Source organism: Oncorhynchus tshawytscha, linkage group LG17 (genome assembly GCF_018296145.1).
Source record: "Oncorhynchus tshawytscha isolate Ot180627B linkage group LG17, Otsh_v2.0, whole genome shotgun sequence".
In the NCBI taxonomy this organism is placed as follows: Eukaryota; Metazoa; Chordata; class Actinopteri; order Salmoniformes; family Salmonidae; genus Oncorhynchus; species Oncorhynchus tshawytscha.
Window position 1 is genome coordinate 19493498 of NC_056445.1, and position 15765 is coordinate 19509262.

A 15765-nucleotide genomic window follows, 5' to 3' on the forward strand; every position below is an offset into this window, starting at 1 on the left:
AGCCCATCTTCAGCTCTGTCCTGTCAGTACAGACAGACTGCCTAAGGGAGGGACTGCAGCACCCTGTCCATCTGCTCCTGGGAATGCAGCCAACAAAGTCTCCCACACACACTCCACTGCCATAGTTGGCTAACACTAACATCTACCATGTTGAGTACCAGATACTCAGAGGTCACTCAGAGGTCAACATTTTTCCTGTCCTGCAAGACGTTTATTGACTGAAATATGAGTCTTAAACCTTTGCACAAATGTATTTGCGCTTATGCAAATAGTTGATGGAATACTTTTTCATTTATTTGTCTTTGGGTTCTGTTTTTGCGTAACTAATACAAAATACAGCCATAATGCTGCCACAGTAGCAAAAGCCTGGACACTGGCAACGACTGATAAGATTAGGTTTCAGCACCAAATCCAAGAAAACAAGATTAGCTAAATCTCAAATACTATTTTTGTTCCCCCCCAGGCTTTTAATCCAAGCAGGGTATGATGTAAATATTAAAGACTTTGACGGCTGGACCCCGCTCCATGCTGCTTCACATTGGGGCAAAGAGGAGGCCTGTAAGATACTGGTGGAGAACCTGTGTGACATGGACCTTATCAATAAAGTGGTGAGTAGTACTTCTACGGAGTCTCCATCCTCTATCCATACCCTCTAAGGTTCAGTTGAATATGGAGCATGTTCTGTACTGCACATATGTGCTTTTCTCATAACACTAGTTCTGATAATTGTCTGTTTCCTCCTCAGGGTCAGACATCTTTTGATGTTGCAGATGAAGATGTCCTTGGCTACTTAGAGGAATTACAGAAGAAGCAGAATCTGGTAAGCCAGTGTGTGGCTAATGCTTACATAAGCGCTTTCATTTGAGCCTGGATGAACTGCATAACCTGTTATTATAGCTTTCAAAAGTGAAACTGCGACTCGCTGGTATATGCCTTGCAGGTGTAAGCATAGCACAAGCCCTTGATCAAATCTGACAATTCTGTTTTTCACGGCTGAAAGTTTGGCGTTATGGTACTAACTGCCGTCAGTCATTAAACATTCTCCCGTTGCAGCTCAATAGTGAAAAGAAGGATGTTAAGAAGTCTCCCTTGATAGAGACGACGACCGCCGGGGACAACAATCTAAATCTAAAATCCATTAAGAGGTAAATGTCGTGGGGTGGGGTGTGTGTGACATTAGGTAGTCACTTGGTGAAATAGTCATGTAATGGATTGTTCATCTTTTATGCATTAACTCCAGGGTAGGTCACCCACCCCCTCTTTTACACTGCTGCTACTCTGTTATCTATGCGTAGTCACTTTAATGACTCTACCTACATGTACATATTACCTTGACTAACCGGTACCCCCGCACATTGACTCTGTACCGGTACCCCCTGTATATAGTCTCGCTATTATTTTACTGCTGCTCTCTAATAACTTGTTCCTTTGATTTATTTTTCATATTTTTTAAACTGCTTTGTTGTTTAGAGGTTTGTAAGTAAGCATTTCACTGTAAGGTCTACCTGTTCTATTCGGCGGATGTGACTAATAAACATTTGATTTGAGGTCTAGGCCATGGGGCAAACCATCGTTAAAGTGCCTGTTTGAAATACCATGTTTTCATTGAAAGTAGCTCCAAGTCATTGAGGCACCCTGATAATATGGAGGTTTATGGGTGTTACTCTGAAATAGTGCACACATGTCTTTGTAGTCTGATAATAATGAATCCATGCAGACTGAAAGTACCAAACATTCTGTGTGTTTGTTCCAGCAAAGAGACCCTCCTCCTGGAGCCCGAGAAGCCTGCCCTGCGCATCGATACCCTGGAACCGGAGAAGGTGGACGAGGAAGAGGAGGGCAAGAAGGACCAGGAGTCTAGCTGCTCCAGCGAGGAGGAAGATGAGGAAGACTCTGAGTCTGAGACTGAAGCCGGTACGTTCAACCTACTGTAATGGTACAATAACCTCAATGGCAGGCATGGTCTTTCTAAACCTTGACCTGATTTCAATCTAAGCCATTATCCCAGAGTCCAAGTCTGAAGTCTTTAGACCCTGTCTACATTAGTTGAACTGATTGTAAGTGTTGTAGATGTACTCTTTTGAATGGTGTCTGTATACACTTGTTGCAACGACATGAAAGTTGTTGGTTATGACATCCCCTATGGTCGTTATCTTTATGAAAAAGTATAAATACAAACGACGGTCTGCATGACATCAGAAAAATATGGTCCAAAAACCATACCTGTTCTATTTTAACACCAACAAACCCATCTGTTTTAAAAGTTATTTTAGTACTAAAACACATTTCTGAAGAGGGGTTTGGTGCTAGCACTGTAGCTTGCTACCTGGCTAATCAGACCATATCTTAAAAACAACAGTTGCAACGACGGTCTACAGACAGTCTACTTGAGTATCATTTTTTTTTTTTAAGTTGCCAACGACACTTGTCTGTAGACCGTTAAAATAGGATATGTAGTTAGATGAAGTACAGACCCGTCTTTATGCATCAGTAACTCATACTGGCACCTCTATTCCTCCCCTCCAGACAAGAGCAAGACGCCTGTCCCTGTGAGCAACAGTAACGGCACTGCTGTGGTGCCAACGCCGACCAGCGTTACGGTGTCTTCCACCTCCCCAACCAGCCCCACTAACCAGGTGACTCTCACCTCGCCTGTCAAGAAGGTACGGCCTGGTGGATAGGTCCACTGCAGTCCTCCTAGTCCTTGTCAGCCTCTTCTGCAGAGAGTTTATCACTTCTTTACAGCTCCCACTACTGAATAACTCTTTCTATAGTCACATGACTGACCAAGTGGTTCCGTGTCCCAGAGGTTTGTTAGTTATAGAACCTAAAAGGAAGGTTTAACCGCTGACGCGTTAGGCTGTCATCTGGGATACATAGCGATGCCTAAGCTCAGTTTATGTATGCAGCTTTCACGCGAGGCCCTGAGATGAGACATCTAGACACCTCACCGGTATACAGATCGATATAATTCAATGTCTTATTTAGTTAAAGCGTTAACACAAACCCACACTTCACGCTTGGCTCAAGTTACACAGAGTTTACATAAAGGGGGTTACGTTGGATTTGTCACATGAATAGTACAACACTTGTGTAGGTCTTGTTGTCACCGCCTGCGGTACACTGAACAGACACAAGTGTCACAGAGGCCCAGGGCGTGAGTTACGATTAGTTGAAGAACTGGAGATCTGGTCTTCAACAAACATGGCAGTGGTTGTACATGGGGGTGAGTAGTCATTACAATGTTAACGGTACACTAACACTGTTGGCCTTACCTGTGTCCTTCCAGGCGTCATCAGTCAGATATTTTAGCAGTGTTGATTATTACGAGACACAATGAGGATGTGATTTTATCGTTAAAAAATGGCCCCACAGTTTCCCTTTGTCTGCTGCCCTCTGCAGTGCAGATGTGGCGCTGCAGCTGACTGAATGTACTCGGTGACCTCAGTCCATATACTGTGTATTTAAGTGTAGACCTGTTACTCTCTTCAGAGGGCACTTCTGATTTATTCCCTCATAAGAACTGAGGCGGGAGACTTAACCACATTATCCTAATGATACTACAAACGTACTGTCTTTCCTTCAACACCACTGGCACAGTATCATTGAACTAGAAGGGAAAAAAACCTTTTACGCTACAAACAATTCCTGGTCTATACTACTACTGTTTTTACGTCACTTTGAAGTCCAATATTTTTAAATGGTCACGTTTTTAAATTGTCAAGTTTTGTGCCCATGGAAATTTCTCCCATTGGATGTATCCTCCATCTGATTGCATTTTCTTGGACTCTGCATTCAAGCTGAAGTCCAGACTATGAAATATACCTATCACTATCCTAGTTATCCATATTTCCTGTTATCTCTCGTAGAAATGCCCTTATTCCCCTCCTACTTTAATGCCTAGCACACACACACACACACTGTCTAACGAGAGTGATCAAAACGATTAACAATGTCCACTTTGAGACTAGCATTGTCTTGTCTCTTCAAAAAGCCTTGTGTCCTGCGAGAGCGATCACTCACTCAACCAATAGAAACGATTGACCCCCTTGTCAGTAAACATTGTGTGGTGTGATCAGGCCTTAAAATATGTCTTTGTCTCTGTCTGTGCAAGGTACTGTCTGTCTTTGCTGCTGCTTCTGTCTCTCTACTCTGTTTCTCTTTCTCTCTGTCCGCCCCTCTCTCATCATGGCTCTTGTCTTGGTTGGCTTTAGTCTGATTATATTACTGCCCTCTTGCCTGTGGCGGAGCCAAGCTGTCCTGCATTGTGGCGTCAAGGCTTGCGCAAAACTGGCATTTCTCTTGTGCCCAAAAAACCCATGGTGAGGCATTGGTGTGTTCCAGAGTTATTAGTTACCATGCCTTTGTTGCCTTCCCACCAAACAGCAACTTGCCTAATCACCTGACCCCAATAGCCCATCCAGTCAACACTCTTGCTAACCCCCCTAGTGACAGTCCCTTCCCCGCCAAAACATTTATTTTCTGCATGTGTCTTCAAACACAGTTCTATAATGCTTTCTCTGTAGGCTCATGTGCTCTAAATATTGTCTATTTGATATGTCTCTAGCCATTATGTGTGCAGTGTGCCCATAGCTTGTGAGGACTTAACAGCCCTCTAAACCCTAACAGGTTGAATTGAACCAGTACCATCCATCCATGCACTAACTGGAGTTTATCAGTGAATGGTGTTTAGTCTCTTTAGTGTCTGATTCTAGGCCTGCCACTGCTGCTGAGAGTAAGGAGTTTGTACTCTGTCCCTCAGTCAAAAGTCTAATACCGGAGTTTATTACTTTTACCTTTATTGTATCAGGGAGTCCAATGTCTTTTCAAGGGAGCCGTCGACCTAGACGTGGTTATGTTATTTCTAGGGGTACAAGTCACTTGTGGTGTCTCAAGCATGTCTCCAGACCTTTGGTTCCCCCTCCAACATGCGCCTCTACTCAAAACATCCCCTGCATTTTGTTGTGCTGCCAGAGATCAGACAGTAGCCTCTGCAGATTCATTCCACACCAAAACTCCTTTGCTTTTTGACCTCTTGATTAACCTCTGTGGACTGCTCTGTGTTCTTTACCCAAGAAAACTAAACCCCGGACTGCTGCCTTCGTCTGCTTTCTGAATAAACCCCTTTATTAACGTGTCTAAGCTAACCACGAACCCCTCTCTCCTCTCTCCCCCCCAGGTGGCCCAGCAGGTGTCCCCTGCTGGTAAGGTCTCTCCTAAAGAGGTCTCCCCTAAAGATAAACAGGAGGATGACAAGACGAAGAAATCGGACGAGTCCCCGGCGTCGTGGCGCCTGGGCCTGAGGAAGACTGGCAGCTACGGGGCGCTGGCGGAGATCACGGCCACCAAGGAGGCCCAGAAGGAGAAGGACACGGCCGGGGTGATGCGCTCGGCCTCCAGCCCCCGCCTCTCCTCCTCCCTGGACAACAAGGACAAAGAGAAGGTCAGTAGCTAACTAACACCACACTGTCTGACCCCAGGCCTCAGTGCCCATCTGACCCTATAGGACTTAGCAACTCTGCCTAGAAGGCCAGCATCCCGGAGTCGCCTCTCCACTGTTGAGATTGGTGCTTTGCGGGTACTATTTAATGAAGCTGCAAGTTGAGGACTTGTGAGACATCTGTTTCTCAAACTAGACATTAATGTACTTGTCCTCTTGCTCAGTTGTGCACCGGGGCCTCCCACTCTTTCTATTCTGGTTAGATCCAGTTTGCGCTGTTCTGTGAAGGTACTACACAGCGTTGTACCAGATCTTAATTTTCTTGGTAATTTCTTGCATGGAATAGCCTTCATATCTCAGAACAAGAATAGACTGACGAGTTTCAGAAGAAAAGTCTTTGTTTCTGTCCATTTTGAGCCTGTAATCAAACCCAGAATTGCTGATGCTCCAGATACTCAACTAGTCTAAAGAAGGCCAGTTTTATTGCTTCTTTAATCAGAACAACAGTTTTCAGCTGTTTACATAATTACAAAAGGATTTTCTAATGATCAATTAGTCTTTTAAAATGATAAACTTGGATTAGCTAATACAACGTGCCATTGGAACACAGGAGTGATGGTTGCTGGTAATTTACAACATTAACAATGTCTACACTGTATTTTTGATCAATGTTTAAAAAAATGTGCCTTTCAAAAACAAGGACATTTCTAAGTGACCCCAAACGTGTGTGATATATATGTGTGTGTATATATACACACACTGCTCAAAGAAATAAAGGGAACACTAAAATAACACATCCTAGATCTGAATGAATGAAATATTCTTATTAAATACTTTTTTCTTTACATAGTTGAATGTGCTGACAACAAAATCACACAAATTATCAATGGAAATCAAATTTATCAACCCATGGAGGTCTGGATTTGGAGTCACACTCAAAATTAAAGTGGAAAACCACACTACAGGCTGATCCAACTTTGATGTAATGTCCTGTGTGGCCTCCACGTGCCTGTATGACCTCCCTACAACGCCTGGGCATGCTCCTGATGAGGTGGCGGATGGTCTCCTGAGGGATCTCCTCCCAGACCTGGACTAAAGCATTCGCCGTCTGTGGTGCAACGTGGCGTTGGTGGATGGAGCGAGACATGATGTCCCAGATGTGCTCAATTGGATTCAGGTCTGGGGAACGGGCAGGCCAGTCCATAGCATCAATGCCTTCCTCTTGCAGGAACTGCTGACACACTCCAGCCACATGAGGTCTAGCATTGTCTTGCATTAGGAGGAACCCAGGGCCAACCGTATCATCTCTGTACCTAATGGCAGTCAGGCTACCTCTGGCGAGCACATGGAGGGCTGTGCGGCCCCCCAAAGAAATGCCACCCCACACCATGACTGACCCACCGCCAAACCGGTCATGCTGGAGGATGTTGCAGGCAGCAGAACGTTCTCCACGGCGTCTCCAGACTCTGTCACGTCTGTCACATGTGCTCAGTGTGAACCTGCTTTCATCTGTGAAGAGCACAGGGCGCCAGTGGAGAATTTGCCAATCTTGGTCTTCTCTGGCAAATGCCAAACGTCCTGCACGGTGTTGGGCTGTAAGCACAACCCTCACCTGTGGACGTCGGGCCCTCATACCACCCTCATGGAGTCTGTTTCTAACCGTTTGAGCAGACACATGCACATTTGTGGCCTGCTGGAGGTCATTTTGCTGGGCTCTGGCAGTGCTCCTCCTTGCACAAAGGCAGAGGGAGTGGTCCTGCTGCTGGGTTGTTGCCCTCCTACATGTCTCCTGATGTACTGGCCTGTCTCCTGGTAGCGCCTCCATGCTCTGGACACTACGCTCACAGACCTGGCAAACCTTCTTGCCACAGCTCGCATTGATGTGCCATCCTGGATGAGCTGCACTACCTGAGCCACTTGTGTGGGTTGTAGACTCCGTCTCATGCTACCACTAGAGTGAAAGCACCGCCAGCATTCAAAAGTGACCAAAACATCAGCCAGGAAGCATAGGAACTGAGAAGTGGTCTGTGGTCACCACCTGCAGAACCACTCCTTTATTAGGGGTGTCTTGCTAATTGCCTATAATTTCCACCTGTTGTCTATTCCATTTGCACAACAGCATGTGAAATTTATTGTCAGTGTTGCTTCCTAAGTGGACAGTTTGATTTCACAGAAGTGTGATTGACTTGGAGTTACATTGTTGTTTAAGTGTTCCCTTTATTTTTTTGAGCTATAATGTGTATGAATGTATGTGTGTGTGTATATGTATGTATGTGTGTGTGTGTGTGTGTATATATATACACACACACATATAGATGGAGAGAGATACATACACGTGTGTGTCCAGCTGCTTGGACATATAGCATGATTTGAAACGGATGTCATCATTCATATGAAGTTGATGGTTCACCATTCCAGACTGTTTTGATAAGTTGCGTTGCCAGGTTGAAGTTGAAATCCACTGTCGGTTGACAACTGGTTTGTTGGCTGGGGGACAATGCATGAAGAATGTTAGTAGATGTAGCATGTGTTTGTTTAGGAGCTCAAGCAAATGGCTCCAATGTTTCATGTGCAGGAAAAAGACAAAGGAACCAGACTTGCCTACGTTGCCCCCACCATCCCCAGGAGACTGGCCAGTACATCAGACATTGACGAGAAGGAGAACAGGTGAAGTGCCAGCGTGGTCCTTCCGAAGGGAAAAGTACACAGACAGGAGCACCACCTGCTGTTCACTGTTGTGTTACAGGCCCAAAGCAGCACTGCATGTTGTCTTTACAATGAAAAATCTATATATTTAAAAAGTGGCCTCGTACATATTTCTTTGAAGTGTAGGAGATAGTTAAATTATATTCTCAATGTTCATTTGGCCAGCATCAATCAGATTGACTATCTAGAATATAATGTTACAAATATCGATCATTGATACTTTATTAGTCATTACTGATTTACATTTAGGCACATTTGAGGATTTATCCAGTATTGACTTGTAGCACAAGGCTGCGGGTCCTTGCCAGCATATTGTGGAGCCCTGGGTGCTATTGTAGTGTGTGGTTCCAATCCCAGGGACTCTGCTGCTAGTCTGGTACGTAGCGGCTCCTACACCAGGAGACGCTGGGACGATGAGCTGAAGAACAGTGAAGGAAGCGCTTCCACCAACCGAACAACACCCAGCTATCAGCGCAGGTTAGCCACGCTTCACGATATGCTACCCCTCATTCCTCAACCTGACCGACTCACTACACCAGATCAGTGCACCATCTTCCATTCATTCAGTACTAGTTCTGGACTTACTAACAACATCGTGGAGCTATCCAGTTCCACTTCAGTTGACTCTTAGTAGTTTTGCTCATTCCTCATGTCAATTTGATTTCGCACTGTCATTTGACACAAGTGCACGTACATGCTTAACATGCAAACATCTACTGAGAAAATCCATGCAAGTCAGTCCAACACCTCTGTCACAAACGCCACAGTCTCCTGCATGACTGTACTAGTCCTGTCGGGTTTCTGTGCCTTTAGTTTCTCTATACTACACATCAGGTTCTACATTACAATCTGCCATTGTCATGCTCTTACAGCCTGCAAGGTTCCAAAACTACATTACCCAGAATCCATCACTACGGCCCAAGAAACCAAGACATGGACCAAGCGTGTCAGAGCTTAGTTTTTATACATGTTATGTAAATGTGTGTGGTGTGCGCCCCCTTGCTAACATGCCTATCTCGCCCCCACCTCCACACACTTCCAGCACGTCCCACACGCTAACGCTAGGGCGGAGCGGCAGCACGCGGGACGTGCCAGCCAAGTCCTCGTCCGCCTCCAGCTTGGACCCTAACACCTGTAACACTAAACCCTGGCAGTCGCCCACCTCCCACTACCAGTCTTACAGCATTTACCGCAGGTATACTACCAGCCCCCACTGATCAACAACCTCTATCTACCTCCACTGTCTCTGTCACCTGTCTGTCGGTCTCGGCTGCATAAGTGTTGTGTAGTTTCATGCGTCTTTGACTGGTGTTCTCTTGACCCTCCCATCAACTGAAGAGAGATCAACCCCATTTTGGAATAATGGGTAATGGCTAACGGAGAGGAATTCATCTTCAAAGGCCACATTGTTAACTGTTTTTGATAGCCTAGTTTTCATAACGTGTCATTCCTTTTATGGGTAATGGGTCCTGTCCAGCTGTCCAGCCTACCTTTCACTCTCCTTCCCTCTTTCCTGTTCTCTCATTTCTTATCTGACTGTTGTTCCACTGGTATCCACAGTGGTTCCTTTGGCAGGAGGCATGAAGACCTGGGTTCGACCACCTCTTCCTCCACTAGCACCACCACAACCACCTCGTCTGTTACCTCGCCCACCGGCTTCCGTGACCGCAGCCTGCTCTCCAGCCTGGGCTCCTCCACCCGCACCGGATCCTCCAGCCTCACCAGCAGGTACACACACACTCTCAAGGATCTCCCCAAAGAATGAGGGGCATTGCTCCACTATGTAAAATAAGTACATCTTATTTTATTATCATAAGGCCATTTTAAAAAAAAATCTTGATTGCAGGAAATGTCAGTTTCAGGTGTTAAAAATCCTGGGAGAACCCTACACACATGAATGTAAAAATGTTATTCATATTTTGAAGTCCTGTGTACAATTGTGTGGATCAGGTACTGGGCAGAGGAGAGTGCGGAGAGGGAAAAGGAGCGGGAGAAGGAGTCTGCTGCAGTCATCCCTACGATTAACACTGGTTCTACCACCACCACGTCCACTACTGGCACTATCATTGGCTCTGACGGCAGGGAGAGACGCAGGTCCGACACGCGCACGTACGCGCACCCCCCGCCTACACAAACGCACACACTCTGAAATGCAAACATGGAAACACACATGGATGCCCACACGTGACACCCACAGGGGAAAAACAAGGATATCACTGATAAACACATTGTCTATTATTTTACACACAGCTCTTGTTTATGCAACTAGAAACAATGTAATAACTGCCGTCTCTCAGAAAGCGGAATATCTTGAAGCTAGCAAGATCCTGTGCTGTTTGAGATTGCATTGCCTCTACTTGAGAATTGGGTGTGATCTCCTACAGTGTGTACACACTGGAGGAGGAGTGGGAGTCTGTTCAAATGAATGGGGTTAAGAGCACGTCTTCCTGTGAAATCACTGCTGCTGAAAGAAGCCACCTGTTCTGGGAGGGTTCTAGAACCCTGTCTGCTTCAGAAAGTTCTCCTTATAAGGAAGATGGGGTTTCTCAAGGCCTAGCCAAGGCTCACAAGTGATTGAGTTGATATTTTTGTGTGGGATGAAGGAACACGTTCCCTCTTCAAAGAGAACGTTACAATTACCCGTCTTGTTGCTCGCTCAATATTTGCTATATTTTGAGACTAACGCTAAATAAAAGGTGAAAGGAGATTAAATATCTCCATAGCTGATAGTACAATAAGAATATGGTTGATTAAATGGTGAGCAGAAAAAACACTTGGATGTTCGATTTGTCATTTTAGATTGTTGTCGACAACTGTTGAAGTAAATGGCCTAATCTCACAGCAATACCATGTCGATGATCGTTATGTGTGGCTATAGCTTGTTTTTGTTCAAGGTCATACCTCACGCATGTCCTTGTTTGTGTTGCAGGTCGTACCTCACCCCTGTCCGGGATGAAGAGTCGGAGTCCCAGAGGAAAGCCCGCTCCAGACAGGCTAGACAGTCCAGACGGTCTACCCAGGTTAGTAAAGACGTCTGTCCTGACTGCTTCTGAACTGGGCCTAAATGGCCAACCAAATACTTGGTATTACAATAAATGCAGTTTCAACTGAGTCACTTGTTATTGGTCTTTGTAATGGTTGGTTAGTCCATTTCTCTGCTATGAGTTCTACAGAAAAAGTTATGTACGTGTTATCAAGTATTCTGCCTTTAATGTGGCTTGGGGTAATATAGCTGAACTGATTGTTGTTAATAAAAAATACGAAAAGTTGCCAGTTTTTATTGTGGAAACATAAACATTGTATAAATTGGCAAACATTCCTAAGCGTGCCGAGTTTTAATGAGATTGTTTACAAGCCGTTGGAAACTGGGCTGGTCCTTTTCCACGCTGTCACTAATACTATCTGAAATAACTAAATATGGTTCAGCTTAAAATGCCCTGTTAAATTGTCCACTTTTTATAACCCAAATGTTCACAGTGCAATAAGTGAATGCCTGAAATTAGTTAACCATTTTCCTCTTCCAAAACGCAGATTTAATTCCATTTTGTAGTTTTTCCCCTCCATGAGGAAATTTAAATTGGCCAAATAAAAAACATTTCTCCTGCAACCCTTTTTTGTCAGAGATACACTAAATTCTCTCAATTTCCTCTCAGGGTGTGACTCTAACTGACCTCCAAGAGGCAGAGAAGACCATCGGCAGGAGTCGCCCCATACGGACCCGGGACGAGGAGAAGGAAGAGAAGGAGAAACAAGACAAGGAGAAGCAGGAGGAGAAGAAGGAGACTGGTGAAACCAAGGAGGACGACTACCGGTCGAGGTACCGCAGCTTCGAAGAGGTATGTGATGGCTTCCTCGTTATTTACAATGCTCTATTATCCACCTGGAAATACAACATATGAGTTTACTGTTGATGTGTAAACTGACAATCACTTTTGAGATTTTATTTTATTGTTGCAGTTTTCCTCAAGCCCAGGTTGTTTGATCTGAAGATAGTAACCATTCTGGACTTCCTGTTCTTTCTCCTCTCTCCAGACTTACCAGCGCTACCGTCCCTCCACCACCTCGGCCACCACCCTGAGCACGGCCTCCACCCCGTCCTCTACTTCATCTAGCTCCCTCAACAGGCCCAACAGCCTGACCGGCATCACCTCCTCCTCCAGTTCCCTCAACAGGCCCAACAGCCTGACCGGCATCACCTCCTCTTACAGCCGCTCCTCCAGGGACACTGAGAAAGGTCAGCAATGAGAGCAGACCTACGGGTTCAGATCTCTAAATACTATGGATTGTATTAAACCTCATAAGCTCACGAAAAAGAAACGTCCTCTCACTTTCAACTGTGTTTATTTTCAGCAAACTTAACGTGTAAATATTTGTATGAACATAAGATTCAACAACTGAGACACAAACTGAACAAGTTCCACAGACATGTGACTAACAGAAATTTAATAATGTTTCCCTAAACAAAGGGGGGTCAAAATCTAAATTAAGTCAGTATCTGGTGTGGCCACCAGCTGCAAGTACTGCAGTGCATCTCATGAACTGCACCAGATTTTCCAGTTCTTGCTGTGAGATGCTACCCCACTCTTCCACCAAGGCACCTGCAAGTTCCCGGACATTTCTGGGGGGAATGGCCCTAGCCGTCACCCTCCGATCCAACAGGTCCCAGACGTGCACAATGGGAATGAGATCCGGGCTCTTTGCTGGCCATGGCAGAACACTGACATTCCTGTCTTGCAGGAAATCAAACACAGAACGAGCAGTATAGCTGGTGACATTGTCATGCTGGAGGGTCATGTCAGGATGAGCCTGCAGGAAGGGCACCACATGAGGGAGGAGGATGTCTTCCCTGTAACGCATAGCGTTGAGATTGCCTGCAATGACAACAAGCTCAGTCCGATAATGCTGTGACACACCGCCCCAGACCATGACGGACCCTCACCTCCAAATCTATCCTCTACAGAGTACAGGCCTCGGTGTAACGCTCATTCCTTCGACGATAAACGCGAATCCGACCATCACCCCTGGCTAGACAAAACCGCCGGGGATGTCTGGTGAGGACCTGCCTTACAACATGCCTACAAGCCCTCAGTCCAGATGTTCGGATGTACTGATCCTGTGCAGGTGTTGTTGCACGTGGTCTGCCACTGCGAGGACGATCAGCTGTCCGTCCTGTCTCCCTGTAGCGCTGTCTTAGGTGTCTCACAGTACAGACATGACAATTTATTACCCTGGGCATCTTTCTTTTGGTGTTTTTCAGAGTCAGTAGAAAGGCCTCTTTAGTGTCCTAAGTTTTCATAACTGTAACCTTAATTGCCTACCGTCTGTAAGCTGTTAGTGTCTTAAGGACCGTTCCACAGGTTCATGTTCATTAATTGTTTCTGGTTCATTGGACTAGCATGGGAAACAGTGTTTAAACCCTTTACATTGAGGATCTGTGAAGTTATTTGGATATTTACGAATTATCTTTGAAAGACAATGTCCTGAAAAGGGGACGTTTCTTTTTTGCTGAGTTTGTTGCTGCCATTTGATGTGTCAGTATGATAAGTATGTACTCGCATACCAAACTGTAAGCATTCCGGACACATTTTCAGCAGTACATTGATTGACTGAGTAGACACACATATACGCACAAATATTATACTGAGATACTCCTGCTTTCAACAGCAGACCTATTCATTGTAAAATAGAAGCTTTAGTTCTACTGATGTAGAATGTATTCCCATGTTGAGGTATGGCTGGAGTATGTATCATTATTAGATATACAGTGCCTTCAGAAAATTATTCTACATTTTGTTACAGCCTAAATTCAAAGTGGATTAAATGGATTCTCGCCCATCTACACACAATATCCCATAATGACAGTGGAAACATGTTTTTAGAAAACGTGTGAAGATGAAATACAGATCTAATTTATCCTGAACAAAAATATAAACGCTACAAATATTTTTACTGAGTTACAGTTCATATAAGGACATCAGTCAAATGAAATAAATCCGTTAGGCCCTAATCTATGGATTTCACATGACTGGAGGGCAGGAGTGGAGTGTTTATTTTCCACCATAATTTGCAAATAAATTCATAAAGAATCCTACATTGTGATTTTCTGGATTTTTTTTCCTTCTCATTTTGTCTGTCATAGTTGAAGTGTACCTATAATGAAAATTACAGCCCTCATCATTTTAAGTGGGAGAACTTGCACAATTGGTGGCTCACTAAATCATTTTTTGCCCCACTATGTAAATTAGGTTTCTCTATTACATTTTCAATAAATCTAAAAATATGTTTTTACTTTGTCATTATGGGATATTTTGTGTAGATGGGCGGAAGAAATTATCAATTGAATACATTTTGATTTCAGGCTGTGGAAAATGTGGAATAAGTCAAGGGGTATGAATACTTTCTGAAGGCACTGTATCTAATAGCCACCTGGCACAGAATGGTTAACCTGAATTCCACCCAGGCAGGGAGAGGATTGGGTTGCCTAAAAATGAAATGCCTTAAATGAAACATGACCTTGACTCTCAATGCTCGCTTAACCTGGAAGCTAGGCGCACGAATGTGTCGCTGGAAACACCGTCCAACTGCCGACTGAAGTCAGCTTGCAGGTGCATGGCCCGCCACAAGTAGTCACTAGAGCACAATGAGACGAGGAAATCCCAGCCAGCCAAACCCTCTCCTAACCTGAATGACGCTGGGCCAATTGTGCAACGCCCCATGGGTCCTGGCCCGGCTGGGATCAAACCCGGGTCTGTAGTTTCACCTCAGTACTGCGATGCTGTGCCTTAGACCGATGCGCCACTTGTGAGGCGCAAAGCAAAGATTGAACTTAAGTTTTACCGAACTAAGCTTTGATGGAATGAAACTTTGATGTCGGCACATACTGGCTATAATGAACACTATTGATGAAGTACATGCTAATTTATTGGGTGATTTTGATTTGACAATGTAAACAGGATACAGAATTGGAATTGACCCCATGTGCTGGGTCAGGTGCATGTGTCTCACTCAATCTCTCTGTGATTGACAGAATCAGACAAGAAGCAGCAGCAGGAGGAGGAGAAGGAGGGAGAGGATAAGTCCCAGCCCCGCTCCATACGTGATCGCCGGCGGCCCCGTGAGAAGAGACGCTCCACCGGGGTGTCTTTCTGGACCCAAGATGGGGTTTGTGGCATTACACACTGACACTTTCATGTGGACATGCATCAAGTGTAATGATCAGAGCCCACTTGACCCACCCATAAGGCAATAAGGATACATGTCAGTTTTGAGGTAAAAAGCCATTTTATAGATTTAGCAGTACAACCACTCTTGAGGTACTACACTGAAGTGCACCTCATGAAACACCTCTGGATTTAGCTGATTGGGGCTATGGATTTATTGAGGATAACTGTCCCGGGGCTGTTCCTGACCTCCTTTCCCTCCTTGTATTCCAGAGTGATGACAATGACCCAGACCAGTCGGCGGACTCAGAGGAAGGCAGCATCAAGGGTGAACCTCAGGTAACCTCAGTCCACACAACCATGCAGAAATAAACCCGGAATAGTTGCTGCAAAGAGGTCATTGGAACGCAGGATGCAGTGACTCGCCCATTGGCGCAAATTCAACAAATCTGATCAAAC

General features: G+C 45.0%; 1 protein-coding gene across 12 annotated transcripts in view; it reads left to right on the forward strand.

Moving 5' to 3' along the window:
• The window catches only part of LOC112217034 (protein phosphatase 1 regulatory subunit 12A-like), a 70496-nt gene that overhangs the window by 41699 nt on the left and 13032 nt on the right, over positions 1-15765 (forward strand). For 4 of the 12 annotated variants that reach the window (XM_024377262.2, XM_024377257.2, XM_024377263.2 and 1 more), the window contains exons 5-21: positions 464-608; positions 746-820; positions 1054-1145; positions 1754-1914; positions 2527-2663; positions 4215-4322; positions 5180-5443; positions 8016-8107; positions 8504-8623; positions 9189-9341; positions 9707-9874; positions 10097-10255; positions 11076-11166; positions 11800-11982; positions 12179-12380; positions 15174-15307; positions 15580-15645. In XM_024377262.2, the coding sequence (XP_024233030.2) occupies positions 464-608; positions 746-820; positions 1054-1145; positions 1754-1914; positions 2527-2663; positions 4215-4322; positions 5180-5443; positions 8016-8107; positions 8504-8623; positions 9189-9341; positions 9707-9874; positions 10097-10255; positions 11076-11166; positions 11800-11982; positions 12179-12380; positions 15174-15307; positions 15580-15645 (2350 nt within the window). The remainder of the gene's footprint in view (positions 1-463; positions 609-745; positions 821-1053; positions 1146-1753; positions 1915-2526; positions 2664-4214; positions 4323-5179; positions 5444-8015; positions 8108-8503; positions 8624-9188; positions 9342-9706; positions 9875-10096; positions 10256-11075; positions 11167-11799; positions 11983-12178; positions 12381-15173; positions 15308-15579; positions 15646-15765) is intronic. The other 8 variants (XM_024377258.2, XM_024377267.2, XM_024377266.2 and 5 more) reach the window with 6 other exon arrangements.